This window comes from Cololabis saira, chromosome 24 (genome assembly GCF_033807715.1).
Source record: "Cololabis saira isolate AMF1-May2022 chromosome 24, fColSai1.1, whole genome shotgun sequence".
Classification (NCBI taxonomy): Eukaryota; Metazoa; Chordata; class Actinopteri; order Beloniformes; family Belonidae; genus Cololabis; species Cololabis saira.
In genome coordinates this window covers 3,439,265-3,463,102 of record NC_084610.1, presented here as the reverse complement: position 1 = coordinate 3,463,102, position 23,838 = coordinate 3,439,265, and the positions used below count along the sequence as shown (strand labels likewise).

General features: G+C 42.5%; 1 protein-coding gene across 1 annotated transcript; it reads left to right on the top strand.

Moving 5' to 3' along the window:
- Nucleotides 1–1,859: 1,859 nt before the first annotated feature.
- LOC133425440 (sodium/hydrogen exchanger 2-like) lies at nucleotides 1,860–22,913 on the top strand. The gene is made up of 13 exons (XM_061716295.1): nucleotides 1,860–2,278; nucleotides 3,668–3,993; nucleotides 4,902–5,039; nucleotides 12,446–12,696; nucleotides 14,631–14,848; nucleotides 17,005–17,204; nucleotides 17,279–17,368; nucleotides 18,217–18,287; nucleotides 18,371–18,538; nucleotides 19,910–20,015; nucleotides 20,255–20,371; nucleotides 21,916–22,009; nucleotides 22,088–22,913. The coding sequence occupies exons 1-13, from the start codon at nucleotides 1,990–1,992 to the stop codon at nucleotides 22,426–22,428; spliced, it is 2,409 nt and encodes an 802-aa protein (XP_061572279.1). The 5' UTR covers nucleotides 1,860–1,989; the 3' UTR covers nucleotides 22,429–22,913.
- Nucleotides 22,914–23,838: the final 925 nt, after the last annotated feature.

Sequence of the window (23,838 nt, the reverse complement as noted above, 5' to 3'; positions counted from 1 at the left end):
GACGGCAGTAGAACAGTTGAGGATGATGTTTTAGCAATTGTCCACAAACATCTGCACGGAGGAGACCAGTTTTGGGAGAGAAATGTTCCCCTATTCTTGTAAAATTATAATAATCAAGCGTCCCATGTCTTCTTGTTACATCTCTCATTTCCTAAAATGTCAAATGCTTTCATCTGAAAGATCTGTCAGCAGGGTGGTTCAGCACCCAATATATTTTCCCACTTTGCCTCAGTCCATGACGAAGAGATTGGCAGAATTTCTGGATCACAAAAGGTTTCTTCTTTGCATGACAGAACTTGAACCTGGATCTGTGATTTCAGGTCCATCCAGTGACTAAAAACACAGAATCTGAAAGCTCATTTTTCAGTTTTGTCCCCTGCTCACAAAAATGTCTCCAGAATCATTGATATTATGTTTTCTTACACTGAGTGACAGCATTCAGATTTAGTTTGATTTATTTTTCTTCTGAGAAGTTTACACATAACCTTTACAGAATTAATAAATCAATCAATATTTTTATTATTCAACTTCCCTTATCAGTTAGTTAAAATGAAAGCAGATAATAATATAATATCATGACAATCAGACGACTAAATGTAGAGAATGAATGTATGTATTTAAGCTATTACTATAAACACTGCAAGAGTACATCAGGGACTAAAAAAGGTTAATCTAACACGTAAAATGTACGTTACATAAGTTCAGTTCAGTTCATATTTATTTCAAGCAATACAACATAACATAAGTGACCTGCGTGCAACAGAAAATTAAACAAATACCTTTAACAGTAGATGTGCAGGTTCAAAATACAAATGAATTTGTTAACACTCGAAAGGGGGTGGGAAGAAGAAATGTATTTAATCCCACCCCTGTTTCTCATCCACAATTTGACCGATTTTTTTAAGGCTTCCTCCTGTCTAACATTTAAACCAAAACAATGAACAAAATACCTATATCAAATTATAAGTTCTCTCCTGAACTGTGAAAAAATCTTGTATGTTACTTGGTAGTAATTTGTTTGTTTGTGGATTTTTAATAGTTTTGACTGAATGAACAAAATATGAGTGTTCTAGAAATCCAACCTTGTTGTAATTAATAATAATTTGCACTGCTCGTTTCTGTAATGTGACTAATGGATTAATTGTGCATTGGTAACTGTTTCCCCAAACTTCAACACAATACGTGAAGTATGGGAGTGCCAAGGACAGTACAAAGTACAGAGTGCATTTAAATCAAAAAGTGGTTTCACTTTGTTTATAATTGAAAGGCTTTTGGAGATTTTTGTTTTTATGTGTCTGATGTGGGCTTTCCATGATAATTTACGGTCTATTATAACTCCTAAAAATGTATTGTCATCTACATTTTCAATATGGACATCTTCAATCATTATCTGTAGTTGTGAGTTGGTTATCAAGCTTATTTAAGGTTAATGATAATTTATTACTGTCCATCCACTTCTTCAAATAACCTAAGTTAATTTAACTAACTACACAGGGGGAAGACTTTTCCTCTGAATCCAAGTATTGTGCTGCCATCGTGTGGATTCTATCTGGTACTGCAGCTTTAAACTCAAGCCTGCAGATCTGCTTTACACAAGTCCTGGTACCGGGTCAGAACCACTCAGCCGAGTCCATGTCTGTCACAGTTTCACCTCCACTGCTGACAACGTCCAAACAGCATGCTGGCTGCTTTTGTCTCATGTCGTTTTCAGCATGCAGCTCCACCCAGCAGCCAAGCTGAGTGGATTAGGAGCAGGTTCAACAACTTTTGAAACCAGGCGTGCACCCTAGACCTGACCCCGCTCCCTGTGAGGAGGGAGGAGTGAAACCTCTGACAGTCTATCACACTCACCATGGACCGGCGGTTTACACACAACTCTGCAGTTTCTAGGGCTTCAAGGATTTTATAGTCAAGTTTTTACAGATTCTTTTGAACGTTTCTGGAGTGTTTTGTTTCTCAGTTTGGAGGTTTTTTCAGTGCACAGTCAGGATGTCTTCTTTGTCAGGAATCAGGGCTATGAGTGGAGCTTTTTGGATGTTTTTTCTTCTCCTCCTCCTCCTCCTCTGCACTTTTGGGAGATGCGAGCCTCAAGAATCCAAACCTCCGCCACCTACCGACGTCCAAACTGCCAAACCCTTTGACAGTGATTTCAGTGAGCCGCAGGCCTTCCCTGAGGGGGAGAAGGCCAGTCTCCCCGTGTTCACCATGGACTACGCTCGGATCCAGGTCCCCTTTGAGTTCACGCTCTGGGTACTGCTGGCCTCCTTCTCCAAGATCGGTAGGTTTCAAGAGTTTTCCAGAGTCTTGAGTTGCAGCAGGTTGGAGGTGTAATCTCCCGCTGGCTCGTGTCACTTGTCCAGGGGCCGGATTCACAAAACATTCTCAAGAAAAAAAATTAAGTTCAGTCTTAAGAAGAAAAAAAAGAAGAAGTCATATTCTCCAAAAACGTTCTTAAGTATTTTCTCAACTTTCTTCTTAAAGGAGCATGAGGCAGGATTGAGGCAGGATTTATGAAAAAAAAAAAAGTGTATACGTTTTAAGTTTTCTAGTAATAATGTCAGATGAAGCGTTCCAAACCAAAAAGAATGTTTCCTCTAGTGTATCTCTCCGTTGCCTTGAACAGGCTGTGTGCTGCAAAATGTGCTGCAATTCTGGCCCAAATTTCCCGCGCTGGGCTGCGGATGTGACATCACATGACGCTGCATATACGTTCTCCCCGTTCTCCCGTGCCGGCTTCACTGTTGGATGCAGTACCCCCAACGGCCGTCGTGGTGAAGGGTGGCGCTAGAGAGTCTCATTTCTTAAAAGGACGCTCATGCTCCTTTAAGACATTTTTTTTTCTTAAGTGTCATTTTTTTCTTAAGTTCAGTCTTAAGAAGAAAAAAGAGAAGAAGTCATATTCTCCAAAAAAAGTTCTAAGTATTTTCTCAACTTTCTTCTTAAGTTTCTTCTTAAGAAAAAACTTAAGAATAAATGGTATTCTTGAAATAAAAGTTCTCAAATTTGTTCTTGACTTTTTTCTTAAGACAACTTTGACCTGTCTAAAAAATTCTTCAGTGAAAAGGTAAGACTCTAATAAATCGACTGAATATAATGAAATGAATAATACCGGTAATAATAATAATAATAATAATAATAATAATAATAATAATAATAATAATAATAATAATAATAATAATAATAATAATAAAAATAATAATCTAATTCTGGGATACTTGGCTGCTACTGCTGTTAAGTTTTCTAGTAATAATGTCAGATGAAGCGTTCCAAACCCAAAAGAATGTTTCCTCTAGTGTATCTCTCCATTGCCTTGAACAGGCTGTGTGCTGCAAAATGTGCTGCAATTCGGAGTCCGAATTTCCCGCGCTGGGCTGCGGATGTGACGTCACATGACGCTGCATGCACGTTCTCCCCGTTCTCCCGTGCCGGCTTCACTGTTGGCTGCAGTACCCCCAACGGCCGTCGTGGTGAAGGGTGGCGCTAGAGAGTCTCATTTCTTAAAAGTAGGAAAAATAAGAAATGCGTAAGAAATGACAGTTCTTAAGACGGTTCTTAAGAAAATATTGAGGAATTGCACTTAAGAACTTTCTTATGAACTTCTTAATTTTAGATCTTAAGACATTTCTTAAGATCGTTCTCAAGAACATATTGGTGAATCCGACCCCAGGTTTCCACGTTTACAATAAGATAACCATCTGGATCCCGGAGTCCTGCCTCCTGATCGCCGTGGGCCTCATCGTCGGGGCCATCATGCACTCGGTGAAGGAGGAGCCCCCCGCCGTGCTCGACTCCAACGTCTTCTTCCTCTACATGCTCCCGCCCATCATCCTGGAGAACGGCTACTTCATGCCCACCAGGCCGTTCTTCGAGAACATCGGCACGGTGGTGTGGTACGCCGTGGTGGGAACGCTGTGGAACAGCATCGGCATCGGCATCTCCCTCTTCACCATCTGCCAGTTTGAAGTGTTTGGACTCCAGGACGTCAACCTGCAGGTCAGAGGTCGTCACGGTGGCATACGTACCGGGCAGTGCTCGAGTTGTAAAAAGAAATCAGGGGGGATGGTGGATTTGATCATATGGGGACAGATAATTTGTGCTGATTACAAATAATATAATATATTACAAATAATAGCAGTGACCAAAACACCTGCAGAAATACTGCAGGAATGACATAGCATCAGTTAAATGGAGCCTTCTGTAAGCTTGAAATATCCACTGGACTTACATCAAATACATCAAAACACAACAATAAAAAACAGTAAAACAACACTGCAAAATCTCAAAATCTTAACAAGAATATTTGTCTTATTTCTAGTTAAAATGTCTAATTTTAGTAAAGAAATCTTATTACACTTAAAACAAGACTCATCACTGGAAAAAACAACAATTTTCACCTGTTTCAAGTAGATTTTCACTTGAAATAAGTAGAAAAATCTGCCAGTGGAACAAGATTTTATTGCTTGAGAAGATAAATCTTGTCCCATTGGCAGATTTTTCTACTTATTTCAAGTGAAAATGTACTTGAAACAGGTGAAAATGGCCAAATAAGTTATTTTTCTGGTGTTATTTTTCTGGTGATGACTCTAAATGTTGAAATAGCAGTAAAACCACATTCATTGATGAAATGACATAAGGGATGGAAAGGAGGGATGGCAGTTTTACAGGGGGGATGATTTGAACTGTTTTTATTTCAGGGGGGGATGCCATCCCCCCTCATCTCCAGTACTGGTACCGGGACAAAGCTTTGATAGGGAGACAGCAGAGGGGTTTCCCCTGACAGGAAGGACTAACGGCTTTCCCAGACTCCTTCTCTAGAGCAGCGGAGACATTCCCAAGTCCATCTCTCCAGCAGGATCTTGATCAGCCCTCATCCTGACCTTTGTACGTCCATGTTCCTGCAGGAAAACCTGCTCTTCGCCTCCATCATCTCTGCCGTGGACCCCGTCGCTGCTCTCAACGTGTTCGACGACATCGGGGCCAACGAGCAGATGCACATCGTGATATTTGGGGAGGGACTGTTCAACGATGCCGTGACGGTGGTGAGTGCCCTGCACGGAGGCTTTGATTTGAGCGTCTTTGGTTACACGCTGGTAATTTGCTGCTAAGCGGAAACGCCTGAGGGGTTGGTTTCTCTCTCGTTGGAAACCAGGTGCAATTTAAGCAGATTAGGTTTTATTTTGGCAGGTGATACGAATGCAACTGAAGAAGATCAGTTACAAATGGCTGCAGGTCAACACAGCTTTAAATACATCACACAACAGAGTGAAACGTCATCATTTTAGCCTTCGAGCACTTTTCATATCAGAAAAGATATCATTTTAACTTCCTCGCACTCTGAACCATTAGCAGCTTTAAAAGTGTGGTAGAGTAGCTGTTACAGCTCTTGGCTGCAGTCTGTCTATTGAGATGACTATCAACTAATTGCTCTGATAGTCAAGAAAACCTTTTTACTCTGGACTTATGAGAGGGTTCTCCTTTCAAATGAAATCTGAGCAGCAGATTTAAGGACTTCCACATGCAATGCATGGCCAAAATACTAAAAATAGCTTCAAGCATGACTGGAACGAACATCTCGTCACTTTTTATTTATGTGTTTTTGAGGAGGAGAAGAGGAGATGCTTTTTTGTCCAGTCCAGCATCAGTAAAGCTGCAAAAATACTGGCAGGAACCTGACAGTGTTTGGCACTTTGTTCAGAATCGCTACAGTAAATTAAACACTTCTCCCCATTTTTGCACGTTTCTCAGGGAGGCTGCTTAGTCCGACAGGACGACAAGCTGAATCCCTGTTCTTGTAGGGAAATCTCAGCCTTCAACGACGGCGGTTTTGGGCGGGTTTCACTCACGAGACCAGTTTCACTCAGGTCTTGCTGATGCATTGTTTCAAGCATGCAGGTCAGCACACAAGCTTCACTTTGAGACGGTTTGAAACGGCAGCAGAGTAGTTCAACCTGCCTGACAACACTTACGCAACATCCCGTCCTACCGTCTGCACCCGCGTTTGTTTGGGTTATTTAGGGTTAGACGTGCACTCTGATAGCATTTTTCAATCTCTCGTGAATTCCTTCACCTCACATCTTTACTCCACCTCCCACATCTGAAACTACTTGACAAGATTAGATGCACAAAAACCTGATCTATTAAAGCCAATAGCAAGAACGTTCATGTATCAGCCCCGGGCATGAACTGATGAACTGGACCTTCAGTGGACCTAAACTGGGACAAAGTGGCATTACAGGCAGCGCCGGACCGTCCCCATTGATTAGAACCGTAATGACTGTCTCTTTTGATAACAGCTGATCTATTTGCCCCCTTGTGGTCATAAGTGGTTTTGATACACAGAGTTGCTTTAAAATAGTATTTTTACTGTCATGTGTCTCCAACATTACTCATTATTCATTCCCATCCCAAAAAAAATAGGTTTTATGGTTCCAGCTTTGCAAACACAAAGTTAGGAGCATATGTTCGTGCTACATCTTTTTATACCTTTGAAAACATCATAAAAATAATTTAATCACAGCGGCTCGTGGGTCAATGTCGACCTTAATGTTCCCACTGTGTCATTATATATTTAAAAAAAATTAAAGGTATAGTCTGTAATCGTATTCAAAAACATTTATTGTTATACTGGGTGAAATGGTCCTTCCATCCTGAGAGTAGCCAGTGAATAATGTGTTCAGAAAAAGGAAAGAAAAAAATCCGACCTCTTTGACAGCTTTAATCCTGTAAAAACTCTGACCAATCTGTTTTTTGTGCACCGAATGAAACGGATTGGTCAGAGGACCAGGGGATTGGCAGGGGGGAAAGAACCAATCAGATGCCTTCATGCCGCCCACGCCCCCCTCTGTCCCATGCGCGGACTCATCACGTCGAAAATCTTGCCGGAAAACTTCACACACTCGAGTCACGTTTGCTGAAGAATGGCGCAGAAAACGAGAAAACGCAGCCAGAGTGCCGGTGCAGGTGGCGGTGCGCTGCGGTGCGGTGCAGGCTCTGTTGCCACGGCTACGCCGTAGGGTACGGCATAGCCTACGGCGTAGGGTACGCGGCGATGCGCACCATTCTGCGTTGGTGTAACGCGGAACCATAAATCAGCCTTCAGTGTGTGCTCTGTCTGCTGTTCTGAACACTTCTCTTCTCTGTTGTGCTGATTTTGCTGGGACGTCGGGTCCGTCCGCTGAGACACAACTTTTGCCCCATTACACCCAATCAGAAACGGTACAGATATTCTGTGATATTTTTTTAGATTTATAAAAAAATGTAATTATAAAAAAATAAAGGATCCCCATAACTTTGATTGGGTGGACACAGCCCACCCCTGCCCCCCCCTAAAACCGGCCTTGCGCTTACAGGTGAATGAGACATGGGGTAGTTTTGTTGAAAATGTCCTGGAAAACTGGACTCCTGCAAATGCGTTCCCCAAAATTTGTGGGGGCGGGACTTTGGACGGAGCGCTGACGGGAGGGGGAGGAGGGGGCGGGGCTTAGAGGAGGTGCCACTTTCAAATCTTGCTAGCTCTCCAACATTACAGACTATCCACCTTATTCCTACGGCCCATGAGGCTTTGCGCGAATTGTGGGAGCTCCTTCCGGTGCTGCCCCAACCGGCGTTTGTTTACATGCTGAGTGAACGCGTTAACCCTCTTTCTCCGAGCGTTGGGGATATAAAACATGTGGAAACACCACCTGTCACAGCTCAAACGGGACAATATCATCTTACCTCTGCCTCCTGCTGTTGAGGGATGGGAGGACGACCTGAAGAAGTGAAGAAATGCTTAGAAGATGAGAAGTATCTCATTCTTCCCAATGGGCAAAGTGGATACTCCTCCAGGTGGGTAAATATTGTTACTTATCAGTACTCGAGATGAGAAATAAAAACGGTCCAAATCATCCCCCCTTTCCATCCCTTATGTCATTTCATTAATGAATGTGGTTTTACTGCTATTTCAACATTTAGAGTCATCACCAGAAAAATAACTTATTTGACAATTTTCACCTGAAATAAGTAGGAAAATCTGCCAGTGGGACAAGATTTATCTTCTCATTACAAACAAAAAAATCTTGTTCCACTTGCAGATTTTTCTACTTATTTTAAGTGAAAATCTACTTGAAACAGGTGAAAATTGTTGTTTTTTCCAGTGATGAGTCTTGTTTTAAGTGTAATGAGATTGTTTTACTAAAATGAGACATTTTAACTAGAAATAGGACAAATATTCTTGTTAAGATTTTGAGTTTTTGCAGTGATCAATTTTACTTATCCTGTGAAGGACAGAGTCATATTGATAAATTCAGAAAAGTGTTTTTTATTGTTGTGTTTTGATGTATTTGATGTAAGCCCAGTGGATATTTAAAGCTTACAGAAGGCTGCATTTAACTGCTGCTATGTCATTCCTGCAGTATTTCTGCAGCTGTTTTGGTCACTGCTATTATTTGTAATATATTATATTATTTGTAATCAGCACAAATTATCTGTCCCCATATGATCAAATCCACCATCCCCCCTGATTTATTATTTTACAACTCGACTACTGCTTATAATCTATGAACTAATGTGACAGGTAGGCTACTTGTGAACCTTCATTAAGACAAACTGTAAGCCAGCTTTTATATTTATTCTTTCAGGTCCAGCTGGCAGTGATGTTCCTGGGGCTGCAGAGCTGCAAGCTGCTTATCTGGACACCAACTGAGCACCTGGAGTTCCAAATTTCATTTGACAAAGACTTCAGATACACACATGAAACACCTCCAGAACTTTTCACACATACTTCACACAAACATTTGTAGATGAATTTGGTACAAAGAAGATTCAGCTCTGCCCCTCTGTATAAAGCTAGGGGGAAAACAATACAACAGACTTCATTTTTGTTTTCAGTTTTATTAAAAACAGAACCTGAAAGATCCCCTCCTGACATATTAGGACATACAATATTGGGACATGAATCAAAACATTTTAACACAAAAATATTGTTTAACAAAAGCACATTACATTTGTGTCTTAAGTGAGAGAAATTCAGTTTACTGTCGGAGGACTTAAGAAACCAGAAAATATTCACACCTGACAAGCTGAAATCACAATATTTAGACTTTTATCTCCTCAAAAAAACAACAATTGCAGCTGGACCTCAGTTGTTTTCAGAAAATGTTAAATGAATGAAATATGTAAGTGCAGCTCTACAAACTACATACAGCACTTACCTGTTGAGAGTTATGTGTTAAAGATACTGTAAGTGTTTTCAGAAAATGTTAAATGAATGAAATATGTAAGTGCAGCTCTACAAACTACATACAGCACTTAACCTGTTGAGAGTTATGTGTTAAAGATACTGTAAGTGTAACTGTACCTCAATTGTTTTCAGAAAATGTTAAATGAATGAAATATGTAAGTATGTTTAAGTGCAATATTAAATGTCTTCTCACTTTTCTCTTGAAATAAACTCAGCTCGTAAATTCACTAAACCAGCACAAATCTTGAGCATTTTGTCAATTTTGGGCACAAAGTTAATTTGGTCCTGTTTGAGAAATAATCTTGTACACCTCCAGGTGCCTTATTCAACGTGAATGCGGGCATGAGCAATGCGGCGTGTGTGAGGGACCTCCTCACTGGTCAGCTGGCATCCTTTGCGTGTGAATGCTGGAATGATTAGCTTCACCCTACACTCCTCCAGCAAGTCTCTAACTGTGAAACCACGGTCACCCATCACCTCATCTCCAGCACGTAAATAATAGAATAGGTGTGGTCCTCCATCCCTGGATCTGACCACTGTGTTTGGGCATCACAGGAAGCTTTGGTGTTGATCACAGCTCCTCCTTCTGATCCATCTGGTCAGGCTCATCTGAGGGAGCAATACAGTACACAATTATTAAGATAAGATATGATACATTAGGGTTTTCTCTACCACTATAACACCCCCAGCCCCCTCATCAAATGTACCTGGGGGAAGACCCACAACCCCCCACCTGCAACCACATCACCTAAGCCCTCCAGAAGTTTAGGAAAATACCGGTACATTATCACAGCCAGTACTGGAGTTGAGGGGGGATGAGGGGGATGGCACCCCCCCCCTGAAATAAAAACGGTCCAATCATCCCCCCTGTAAAACTGCCACCCCCCCTTTCCATCCCTTATGTCATTTCATCAATGAATGTGGTTTTACTGCTATTTCAACATTAACATTTAACATTCTGGTTAGAGTCAACACCAGAAAAATGTGACAATTTTCACCTGTTTCAGGTAAATTTTCACTTGAAATAAGTAGGAAAATCTGCCAGTGGGACAAGATTTATCTTCTTATTACAAGAAAAAAAATCTTGTTCCACTGGCAGATTTTTCTACTTATTTTAAGTGAAAATCTACTTGAAACAGGTGAAAATTGTTGTTTTTCCAGTGATGAGTCTTGTTTTAAGTGTAAGGAGATTTCTTTTTACTAAAATGAGACATTTTAACTAGAAATAAGACAAATATTCTTGTTAAGATTTTGAGTTTTTGCAGTGATCCATGTTACTTATCCTGTGAAGGACAGAGTCATATTGATAAGTTCAGAAAAGTGTTTTTTACTGTTGTGTTTTGATGTATTTGATGTAAGCCCAGTGGATATTTAAAGCTTACAGAAGGCTGCATTTAACTGCTGCTATGTCATTCCTGCAGTATTTCTGCAGGTGTTTTGGTCACTGCTATTATTTGTAATATATTATATTATTTGTAATCAGCACAAATTATCTGTCCCCATATGATCAAATCCACCATCCCCCCTGATTTATTTTTACAACTCGAGTACTGATCACAGCTAAGATTTAAAATTTAATTAACAAAAAACTTTTTTCTTATCAACATGTCTGTAGTGAAACTATTGTATTTTTATTCTAATGCTGCCCTGCAGTCCGTGCCATAAACACACTTTGTATTTTAACTGCACAGAAAATAATAATAAATAATACTAAAGGTTGTCATTACCGGACAAATACTACAATGCTGTGTCCTCCATACACCTGAAATCATAACTGATATTCTAATGACATTAACCTGAAATCACACCTGATATTTCATGACATTAACCTGAAATCATACCTGATATTCTCATGACATTAACCTGAAATCATACCTGATATTCTCATGATATTCCTGTCAATCCTCTGAGGATTCCCGTCTCTCCTCCGGCAGTCTGTCGGATCCGAGCCACAAAGTATGATGCAGGTTTTCCTCCACAAAACGACGTACCCGAGCTCCGCAAGGACATTTTAGTAAATGCTACGGTTGATAAACATGTTAAACATTAAATGTCAGAAAAAAAAACCGTAACTTCTCTGCTAGATTGAAAGCAAATTGCTTTAAAATAAACCGCTGTTCATGCTCAGCTGCCATGGTTAGTCAACGGCGTTACGGAACTTCCGGCGGCTAACAGGAAGTTCCTCCCACAGCAGTTTCTACAGTAGAGGCTCCAGGAATAAGGTGGATACCTTTAAAGTTATTCTATGCAACTTCCTAGAGCTAGCAAGATTTGAAAGTGGCGCTTCCTCTAAGCCCCGCCCCCACCCACGAGCGCTCCGTCCAAAGCCACGCCCCCACAAACACGAACGCGCATACGATTATTAAACATTTTGGACAGCACATTTACAGCAAAACTATCCCATGTCTCATTCACCTGTAAGCGAGGCCGGTTTTAGGGGGGGCAGGGGGGGGCTGTGCCCACCCAAACGTGCCCACCCAAACGTGCATCCTGCCCACCGGCGTCTCCATCCCGGAGAGCGCCGGTGCACGGCACGGCAGCGCTGCGGTGCCGTGCAGGCTCTAAAGCCACGGCTACGCCGTAGCCTACGGCGTACCCTACGGCGTAGCTGTGGCTACGTGTGTGTGTGCTCCCGCCGCGTCCCCGGCTGGCGCAGCGCTCCGCCAGCCGCTGCGCTGCCGTGCCGTGCACCGGCGCTCTCCGCTCTCGCCGTGATGGAGACGCCTACATCCCCACGGACCCCCATACAACTTCCGAGCCGGAGCTGCGGCGGCTCTTCGTGTCCCGGCGGGCTGCTGCAGCAGCAGCCCGGACCGACACTCTGCTCCCCGGTCACACACAGCGGGACCGAGCCGCTCTGGAAATAACTACTGGGCTCCGTGGCCCCTCCGAGGGAGGGGGGTTAGTTACATTGGGACACTGTGAGTCCAGGAGGACCCGTGGGAAGTGGACATGGGGGGCTGGAAGCGAGTGCGCGCATGGGACAGGGCGGGGGGGGCGTGGTTTAAAATGAAGGCATCTGATTGGTTCTTTCCCTTCCTGGACCTGGACCAATCCGTATCATTCGGACCAAATGGGCGGGGCTTAGAGGTGCCTCTTTCAAAATTCTTGCTAGCTCTAGGAAGTTGCATAGAAAAACTTTAAGTAAAAAAAAATTAACATGTAAGAAAACCACTGCTTACTGGATTGCAGCTTGCGTTAGATGTGCGTCTTCATCCTCCTCAGGTCCTCTACAGCATGTTTGCCTTCGTGGCCGACATGCCGAAGGTGGAATCCACCGACGTGTTCCTGGGAGTGGCCCGGTTCTTCGTGGTGGGGGTCGGCGGCGTCTTGTACGGCCTCCTGTTCGGATTCGTGGCGGCGTTCACCTCGCACTTCACCAACAAGGTCCGGGAGATCGAGCCCCTCTTCATCTTCATGTACAGCTACCTGGCATACCTGGTGGCCGAGCTGTTCGCCATCTCCAGCGTCATGGCGTAAGAGAAGTTACAAACACAACATGTTGAGAGTGCAGAGATTACTTTGTTGTTGTCGGCTCGGGAGCTGATTTATGGTTCAGCGTTAAATCGACGCAGAGCCTATGGCGTAGGGTACGGCGCGCGTCGCCGCGTAACCTACGGCGTAGGCTCTGCGTTGGTGTAACGCGGAACCATAAATCAGCCTTTATTCTGGCGAGGTTTGAAAAAGACTTGGCAACAACGGGCAAACGAGTGATTATGTACATTCACTGAGTGAATATTATGAAAGTAAAATATATATTTCTCTCTAGAAATGTAATCAAAACGCATTTTTATGCAGAAACTAACTCAAAATATTGATTTTATTCACTAAAAAATAAGAAATGTCCGCCATGTTTTTTTTTCTGATTCAGTCTGCAAATGACGACAAAAAGCATTCTGGGAAATTTCTCTGGCCCTCGGTCGGCGAGTCAGAATCTGAAATCCCTAACTCTGAAGGGCTAGATTTATACTCACTAGCCCTAAATAAGCAAACTGAGGAATTGGGACACCACTACCCTCACAGGAACGCGTAAAATTTAGGGGTAGGACTGAAAAGTAGGACTAGAGGGGGGATTAGGACTGGGCCTAAATCTGCATCATCTTCATCTGGCCTGATCTTTGTGTACTAAAACTTGCTTGGTCCACATTTCTGACATCTGACAACATGATACACTTTCATGACCCGGTAAAAATCAAGGCTGCAGGTGCAAAACTGGGAGACATGAGATGACCAAAGCAGCTGTTTCTGGGAAACCAGAGGCTGAAATCACGCGTGACACCCCGGACTAACGATCCAGCCAAGCGAGAGGCGTAAACACCGTCCTGACAACAGTCACAACCAGAACAAATTACACCTATTTGGCCTGTCAACGTTGATCCTAACGTCTTTATCAGCTGGTACCGAAAGAAGTGCTGATATCAGTGAGCTATCGGTGAAGCGTGAAAAGAGGCTTTAATTTCACCTTTTACCACATTAAAAAGGTACGAACAGCTTATTCACTCCACTCACTTCACATAATAGCAGCTCCTGCACTAAAATAGTAAAATAGGGGAAATTAGTCGGAAATTAATAGTAGAAAAAAATCTAATTGATGAGAATAATGAAGCCAGATACAACCAGAATGTCTAAAAGACGAAGTTGAAACGACAAAATGAAATCTGCGAGCGAAGCAGAGGTGGAGTTTTGGCCGACACCTCTTTTTTTTTTTTTTATTTAACATTTGCAAAAAGTACAATGATAACAAAATCTTCACATTATGCAATTTCTCGTTGAATTATAACATATAAAGAGTCTAACTCAAATAAAAAACAAAACAAAAAGCACAACACATTATAACCAGCCTGGGGGGATGAAATTATAACAGAAAGCCAAAACATTTACATACATTTATGGTTTTGATTGCTTTTGAATTAGTAGAAAACGTAATAGAGTCCAGATACTGATTTAATTCACAATGAAAAGTAAAAAAATAGGGTTTTTTGTTTAAAAATTTGGATTTGTGGATGTGGAATTTTGCGAGGATAATCAACAAATTAATAATAAATGTTTCTTTTGGCTTTGTTCTAATTGTAACATGGTCAAAAACACCAAACACATCCTTCCAAAATAATTTGAAATCAGTTTCAATTCTTTCAGACACAAAATTACACATATCACTCCAAAAAGTTTGAACAATGGGGCACAGTTTGGCCGACACCTCCTAAGGCTGTGATGATGAGTTGATGACATCACAGATTTCATTGTCCTGTCACAGATGAGCCTTCAGTATCTGGGGTGCAGAGGCGCTCCCTCAAAGGAACATGTCCTGGTTATCCGTTGTCAAGCACGGAAGTCCATCCTCCTGCCCTCGTACAAGTCTAATCCCCGCCTCCGATTGTCCCACGTGTCTTTTCTTCTGTCCTCCATCCAGGATCATAATATGTGCCATAACCATGAAGTACTACGTGGAGGAGAACGTATCCCAGCGGTCCTGCACCACTATCCGTCATGTGGTCAAGATGCTGGCCACCGTCTCCGAAACCCTCATCTTCTTCTTTCTGGGCGTGGTTACCATAACGACGGAACACGAGTGGAACTGGGCGTACGTCCTGTTCACGCTGCTGTTTGCCTTCTTCTGGAGAGTGATGGGTAAGAGGCTCCACTCTGTCCGAACAACCAGGCCAGCTGACAAAATAATCTAAGATGGGCCCCCCTGCGCCCGGATCTCTCATTCTCCCTCTTCCTCTCCTCTCCCTCTGCTCTTCAGTTTTTTATACAAGCTAATGGACGTTAACATTAGAGCTAGCCCAGGGGTCGGCAACCCAAAATGTTTTAGAGCCATATTGGACCAAAAACACAAAAAACAAATATGTCTGGAGCCGCAAAAAAGGAAAAGTCTTGTATAAGCCTTAGAATGAAGACAACACATGCTGCATGTTTCTATATTGAACTGGGGGAAGATTTTTTTTTTCATTATGCACTAAGTCGAAATGTCAAGAAAAGAGTCGAAATTTCGAGAAAAAAGTCGAAATGTCAAGATTAATGTTGAAGTACAATCTTGAGAAAAAAGTCGAAATGTCAAGGAAATAATCAAAATTTCGAGAAAAAGTCAAAATTTCGAGAAAAAAGTCGAGATTAATGTTGAAGTACAATCTCGGGAAAAAAGTCGAAATGTCGAGAAAAAAGTCGAAATGTCAAGAAAAAAGTCAAAATTTCGAGAAAAAAGTAGAAATGTCGAGATTAAAAAGGAAAGGAAAAAGGAAGAAAAAAAGAGCAAAAAAGGAAAAAAAGAAGAAAGAAGAGAAAAAGGAAAAAGAAAAGAAGAAAAAAAGAAAAAAAGAAGAAAAAAAGAGAAAAGAAGAGAAAAAAAAGGAAAAAAGAAGAAAAAATTAAAAAAAAGGTCAAACATTTTTGAAAAAGGTCCAGGAGCCACTAGGGCGGCGCTAAAGAGCCGCATGCGGCTCTAGAGCCGCGGGTTGCCGACCCCCGAGCTAGCCAGTTAGGTTAAGTTACAAGGTTGGTAAACGTTGTAACTGTTTCTTACCTTGCTCTACGCTGACTTTATTAATTCCAGCTTCACCGTCACCACCTTTTAAAAATATTTGTGTAGAGAATCTCTGAGGCCTCTATTTTCTTCTTCTCTTCTTCTCTTTTCACTTCTTTTCTGAGCACCGGACTTGTGCTGACCGGACATTTTGAGCGCACTGAACTTCAAATTAAATGATAACATCTAATTTTGATCAGCGGCCAAACCATTTTTGTGTTGGGGGTGGGGGGGTTCTTACGGTGGCCGAGACCCGCCATTGCTGAAAATAAAAGTAACGCTGCAAACAGAAACAAAACGCTGCTGCAAATTAAAGAAACGCTGCAAATAAAATAAAAAAACAACGCAAATAAAAAAGCCATAATGGAAGTGAATTACCGGGGACTATTTTTGCCGATGCACCGGTGTTTTTATCTGAGAGGAGAAGAAGAAGACGAAAAAAATTACACGTAGCGACGTTGAACACTAACCTTATCACTTATTTTCTCGTTCGTTGTTCTTCTTATTCCTCGCTCTTCTTATTTCTTCCTTTTCACTTACGTCCTCTTCGTCTTCTTCTTCTCCTCTCACTTAAAAAACACCGGTGTATCAGCAAAAATAGTCCCCGGTAATTCACTTCCTTTGTGGCTTTTTTATTTGCGTAGTTTTTTTTTTATTTGCAGCGTTTCTTTAATTTGCAGGAGCGTTTGTTTCTGTTTGCAGCGTTACTTTTATTTTCAGCAATGGCGGGTCTCGGCCACCGTATGTTCTTGACCACTATTTCAAGGACAATTAGGAAGAAAACAAATAGCAAGCTTTTATGTAACTCAAATACTACATATTTTTTCCACAAATAGACATATTTTGAAACATTTTTGAAAAATGATTCCATAATTTAATGACAAAAAAAAAAATAGAGTAGAATAGAAGACTTTATTGATATCCCAGAGGAAAATTCAGTCGTGCAGCAGCCAAAAAACACACACGCTCAACAGTTTATACAAAAAAAATTAAAATAGAAATAACCAATAAATAGTTAAATAATAAAAAAGAGCAATATAAAAAGTAGAAAAAGAGTATGTCCAAGAGAAAAAAAAAATAAAATAGTAAACACCAAAAAAACGGATAATATTTACAAAATATTTACAAATATTTTCAAAAATACGTGAGGTATTTAGCGGTAAATGAATGAGGGCCCAGTTCTGGGCCCCCCCCTATCGCTAACAATCACCAGCTAACCGCTACGACTGGCGTCCACACCTCTGCTGCTCGCCCCCCCCAGGAATCCTGGTGCTGACCCAGATCATCAACCCCTTCCGGACCATCCAGTTCAGTTTCAAGGACCAGTTCAGTCTGGCCTACGGAGGCCTGCGAGGGGCGGTCTGCTTCGCCCTGGTCTTCACGCTCCCGGACAACATCAACAGGAAGAACCTGTTTGTCACGGCTTCCATCGCCATCATCATCTTCACCGTGTTCATCCAGGTGGGCGGGAACCGTTTTCCTTCTGCTGCTCCTTCTGTTTCTCCAGCAGTCGCTCTGATCTGTCTCCTCCGCAGGGCATCAGCATCCGGCCCATCGTGGATTATATCAACATCAGGAAGACCAACAAAGATCTCAAGAGCATCAACGTGGCCATTCACAGCAGGGTAGGGGTCAAAGTTCATCTTCTACTTCCTCTGCTGTGACAGAAGCAGTACTGGAGTTGAGGGGGGATGAGGGGGGATGGCATCCCCCCCTGAAATAAAAACGGTCCAAATCATCCCCCCTGTAAAACTGCCATCCCTCCTTTACATCCCTTATGTCATTTCATCAATGAATGTGGTTTTACTGCTATTTCAACATTTAGAGTCATCACCAGAAAAATAACACCAGAAAAATAACTTATTTGACAATTTTCACCTGTTTCAAGTAAATTTTCACTTTAAATAAGTAGGAAAATTTGCCAGTGGGACAAGATTTATCTTCTCATTACAAGCAAAAAAATCTTGTTCCACTTTCAGATTTTTCTACTTATTTTAAGTGAAAATCTACTTGAAACAGGTGAAAATTGTTGTTTTTTCCAGTGATGAGTCTTGTTTTAAGTGTAATAAGATTTTTTTTACTAAAATGAGACATTTTAACTAGAAATAAGACAAATATTCTTGTTAAGATTGTGAGTTTTTGCAGTGATCCATGTTACTTATCCTGTGAAGGACAGAGTCATATTGATAAGTTCAGAAAAGTGTTTTTTATTTTTGTGTTTTGATGTATTTGATGTAAGCCCAGTGGATATTTAAAGCTTACAGAAGGCTGCATTTAACTGCTGCTATGTCATTCCTGCAGTATTTCTGCAGGTGTTTTGGTCAGTGCTATTATATGTAATACATTATATTATTTGTAATCAGCACAAATTATCTGTCCCCATATGATCAAATCCACCATCCCCCCTGATTGTTTTTTACAACTCGAGTACTGGACCGTAGTTGGTGAAACCTGCAGCCTGTGTTGTCTGCAGGTGATGGAGCACACCATCAGTGGGGTTGAGGACCTGTGTGGACAGTGGAGTCACTACTACTGGAAAGACAAGTACGTCTGACCAGCGTTTCCAGCAATAAGCTGCACAAACTTCAAGTCTTTGTCACAATGTTGTTGTTTTTTCTCTGTTAAAGATTCAAAAAGTTCAACGACCGCTTTCTGAGGCGAATCCTGCTCAGAGACAACCGAGCAGAGTCCAGCATCGTGTCTCTGTACAAGAAGCTGGAGCTGCAGAGTGCATTCGACTTGCTGGACACGCGGATCGGAGACCTCAGCGCAGCGCCGTCTATCGTTTCTCTGCAGTACGTCCCCACATCCCACCTGTCCAGTACTCCAGTTGTAAAAAACTAATCAGGGGGGATGGTGTATTTTATCATATGGGGACAGATAATTTGTGCTGATTCCAAATAATATAATATATTACAAATAATAGCAGTGACCAAAACACCTGCAGAAATACTGCAGGAATGACATAGCAGCAGTTAAATGCAGCCTTCTGTAAGCTTGAAATATCCACTGGACTTACATCTAATACATCAAAACACAACAATAAAAAACACTTTTCTGAACTTATCAATATGGCTCTGTCCTTCACAGGATAAGTAAAATGGATCACTGCAAAAACTCACAATCTTAACAAGAATATTTGTCTTATTTCTAGTTAAAATGTCTCATTTTAGTAAAAAAAATCTCATTACACTTAAAACAAGACTCATCACTGGAAAAAACAACAATTTTCACCTGTTTCAAGTACCGTATTTTCCGCATTATAAGGCGCACTAAATATCTGGTAAAATACCGTCCTATAGTGGCTGGGGTTGAGTTACGTATCTACCTGATGGAGCTGCGCTACAGGAAATGCTACAAAATCCTACAGCAAATGCAAAAAAAAACCAAGAAGAAAAGTACCGTATGTCAAACTTTATTAACAAAATAAAAACCAGCTTTGCTCCGTCTCGTCAAAGTCTCCATTATGCGAGTCAGCGTCGCTGCTGTTGTCTTGAACGTCTGTGACGTTCCTGACGTTTTTAGCGCCGTTACTTCGGCGACACCAACTACATTACCCACAATCCCCCTGACTACAGTAACAGAAATTACCGTAATGATCATATATAAGGTGCACTGCCGGTTCTTGAGAAAATTAAAGGCTTTTAAGTGCACCTTATAGTGCGGAAAATACGGTAGATTTTCACTTGAAATAAGTAGAAAAATCTGCCAGTGGAACAAGATTTTTTTGCTTGTAATGAGAAGATAAATCTTGAAAATTGTCAAATAAGTTATTTTTCTGGTGTTATTTTTCTGGTGATGAATCTAAATGTTATGTAGCAATGTAGCAATGTGAAATAGCAGTAAAACCACATTCATTGATGAAATGACATAAGGGATGGAAAGGGGGGATGGCAGTTTTACAAGGGGGGTGATTTTGACTGTTTTTATTTCAGGGGGGGATGCCATCGCCCCTCATCCCCCCTCATCCCCCCTCAACTCCAGTACTGGTCGTTAGTGTCTCTGCCAAATGCAGCAAACGTCCAGACTTAATCTAATCTTGCCGCGGCTGATGAAGCCGTTTCCCTTCCGACTGAAAGTGCGGCGGTTGCTCAGCGCCCGTCTTAATGCCAGCGGTAATGACGGAGTATCACATTCTCCTCTACTCATTTTCTCTTCTTTGCCAGTGATGAGAAACTGGAGGCGTCTCGACCGAAGAAGAAGTTTCTGTCTGCCGACGTGAGAAAGATGCACAACATCCTGTCCAACAACATGTACAAGATCCGACACAGGGTGAGAGACACCTGCGACTCCAGCAAATGGACAAAAAAAAGTTAATTTATGGGAAACATCTCTGCACTTGGACCTGAAAGTCCATTCGTGTGCAACTGAATGACTTCCAGCTCCAGTTTCCAGACACTAATTAAGTTGTGATACATTAAAGACGCCATATTAGAGTAAACCCAGCTTCTTCAGGGGTTAATGAGCGTTCACTCGCTCTATAATATTGGTATTCTTCCATGTTTTTCCAGGCGATGGCGTCCACCAGCAAACACAAGCTGCCTGACAACAGCCAGGCCAGAGAGATTCTGATTCGCCGCCACGCGAGCATCAGGAGAAGCCTTCGTCCTGAAAGTTTCCGCGATCAAGTGAGCTTCTTTCTTCTTTCTTTTTAACCCTGCGTTCACACTGAAAGCGTCACGGGCGTCATAGGCAGCCGGCTGCCATTCATTGTCTGAACTTTATGCAAATGAGCAGCGGCGACGCCGAGGCAGCGTCCAATCACAGACCGGGATTCCCGGAGCGAGAAGCCTCAATGCAGATTGTACTTTCATGTACACACAAACGTATCCTCATTCAAATGCGTACATGAGCAGAGCTGTGCACTAACACACTTATTTTATCAGGAATTAATATATTTCTGTTGGGTCTCAAATCAACATAACATAAACAAGGAAAGACACAGAGGCTGTCAGAATGATTTTTAAGGCCTTCTGCAGAAGGGAAGCAAAGTCGGAGCTTGCAGAGCAACATGGCCCTCTCGGATGCTCTCGACAAATGCTTGCTGGCTCCTCCTTTGCATCAGCTTTCATTGAGAAACTTTGACAGGAACATTACCATATTAGGAACAGTGAATGGACAATGGGCAGTTGGAAAAAAACAGGAAACAGACAGAGGTAACAGACATCGAGATTTAAAAAGTCACACATGTGACATGTGACATTTCAGTTAAAGAGGTCAAAGATTGTGAAACAGACATCTTTAGCTTAAAGTCTTTAAAAGAACACAAAGGTCAAGGGGTCAAATGCCTTCCTGGACAAAAACAGGAACTTCATGGGGGTCTTTAACAGATAATCCAGGCTAACAATGAGAGTTGTGGGACAGTCGACCCCCCTGACAGAACTCAGGAAGGGCTGCCCTGTCATCTGTTAACATGTGATAGTTTCATGAGGACTAACTAGTTCAGAAGTTTGATTAACTTCACAATTTCATCCAGCAAACTGACATTTTTGCTGATTTGACTGTCGTTTTTACCTGAACTGCTCATATGAAACACTAACTGATGGTTGAGGAGCTGGATGGTCCCAACGATTTTATTTGCTACATTGATCCAACGCAAAAAATTTAAAAACCGTGCTTATTAATCACAAAACACAGTTTAAACATCATGACCAAATCCGCTTCGACCCAGTGTCAGTGATCAGCGCAGACAGACTGCAGCTTCACCTGAATTATGGTTCCACGTTAAATCGACGGCGTGGCCAACGGCGTAGGGTCGCGGTACGGTGCGCGTCGCCTACGCCGTCGGCTCTGCGTTGGTGTGACGCGGAACCATAAATCAGCCTTCACCGGTAGCAAGGGCTCGCCGATGGTTGATGTTGTTCGGCGGACCAAACTTGTTAAGGAGCATCAAACTCACTCTTATCTACGCGGAAATAACGCTAAAATATAAAGCAGGCGTCCCAAAGTGTGATCTATGGTGAAATAGGAAACTGAAGATGTGCAGCTATATGTGTAGGCTGTTCCCACTGTTCCCTCCAGTTCTGCAGCGCAGCTTGAAAGCCCCGCCCACGGCAGCTTTAGCCCCGCCCACTGCAGCTTTAGCCCCCGCCCACTGCAGCCGTCGACAGTACATTTCAGTGTGAACGCAGGGTTAGTCATTTTTCTCCTCTCACTCTCCCTCCTCTTCCAGCCGGAGCAGAACATCTCCAGATCTCAGAAGTACTTCTCCCTCCAACCCGGAGGAAATCTGGCTGCTGCTCTTCCCCTCAGACGACGGAGTCATGGTGACTTTCATCCCATTTTTATCTTCATCTTCCTTTCAGTCCTGCTGTTTTAACCCCCACCCATTTCTTTGGTATCAGCTGGTCCGGAAATGGATCGGTTCCAGTCCTCCGGTGTGTCTCCACGTTCCTCCTCCCGCTCCATCGCCTCCACCAGCCGGCTGAACACCATCAAGGAAGCGAGGAGTCCAGAGGGGCCGCCTGCTCTTGGACATCCATCCTCTGCACTCTGGAGACGGAGCTGGCATCGGACACGTGAGGAGCAGGACAGCAGCGGAGATGCTGTGGGACGGGAGGAACTGGTGGATCCTCCGCTGCAACCACCTCCTCCAGGCTGGGCCCCGGAAAACAGGGAGCAGGAGGCGGGAGACCTGCTGCTCCGACCGTCTTCCCAGCGGTCTGGAGACTCGGCCAGGTTGTGACTGGTGGAAACAGCAACTTCGTGTTTCAGCAGAAAGGAAGATCCTCCGGTTTGCAGGATCTGGACTTTAAAAGTTGCAGAAGAAAGGAATATTTGGAGTTGGAGAAGACGACGAGCTGGAGACTCGTTCCTCTTTCCCGGAGGACTTTCAGCCGCCAAGTCGTGTGCAGGACTGTCATTTCTTGTTCGGTCAATCCAGAGCTTTTATGTCAAAGAACCTTTCAGAAAAAGGTGTACATGTTCTTGCCTCAGGGCATCGTCCACTATAGTCAGAAGGGAGTGAACTTCCTCCGACCACCGTGTTAAAAAGTTCAGACTTTACAGCAGAAAAAAGGCAGAAAAAAACATATTTACAGCTTTGTCCAAAAAGCAAACAAACAAAAGAAAGGTTTTGGTCTCCTACTTTAGATTTCACACCAACAATAACCGTATGGGAGGAGAATTTTCATGTTCCACATCAGGTAATATATGAGGCTACACAATGGTTTGGGGCATGTCTTCATGAGTGGCAGCTATATTGTAGTGTGGTTACTAGGGTTGCCACCCGTACCGTAAAATACGGAATTATCCTTTATTTGAGGAAAAAAATGTTGTGTCCCGTATTGAAATAATACGGGATGCGATTTGTCCTGTATTTTCATTAATGGCCCATACACACGTCTGTCACACACACATCTACACTACATTTATCAATAATGAACAAAATAAAACACAGGAAACATTAAGGCCAGCAAAATCTTTGTGGCGGGACAACAGGACCTGCTGCGTCTGTGCCCAGATCTAATATATATCTTATATATATCTTATATATATTATTAGTGCCACGGCTGCCACTCCTCGTCCATAGCTATGCAATGGAGGAGTGCCTCGTGCGTATAAACTTCGGCGCGTAACTAGTCCCGCAGCTTTGAGAAAACGCAAAAAGTAAAAACGTTGAAACGTGCGCCTTCAGCGGGAATTACTTTTATTAGCGATTGGTGCGAACGTTTTCGCGCAACGTGCAAAAACGTGCGCTTTTGGCGCCATCCGGAACGCATTGGGGAACTTTGGGGCCTCACCACTCGCACACCGTTACTCGAAAAATTCTGAACCGATTTAGAAAGTTGTAGGCGCTGAATTTAACTACAGTCCTGTCAATTTTCAGAGCGATCGCACAAATAGTTTTCGCACGAAGTGCAAAAATATTTCCAAATTTCCAAACTAATGGGAGATTTTCCCACGTATGTGTGTGGCGCAGAATGTCACACTGTGGATGGGAGAAGGTAAAAAAAAGCCAAAATCCACCTTTTTTCTGAGTCACCTAACTTTCTCATACTTGCACGTAGAAATGTCATTCAAACTTCAAAACGGAGGAAAACTTCTCTTCTCTCTTCAAACCGCAACAGTTTTTTCCTAAGATGTACACTTTTCA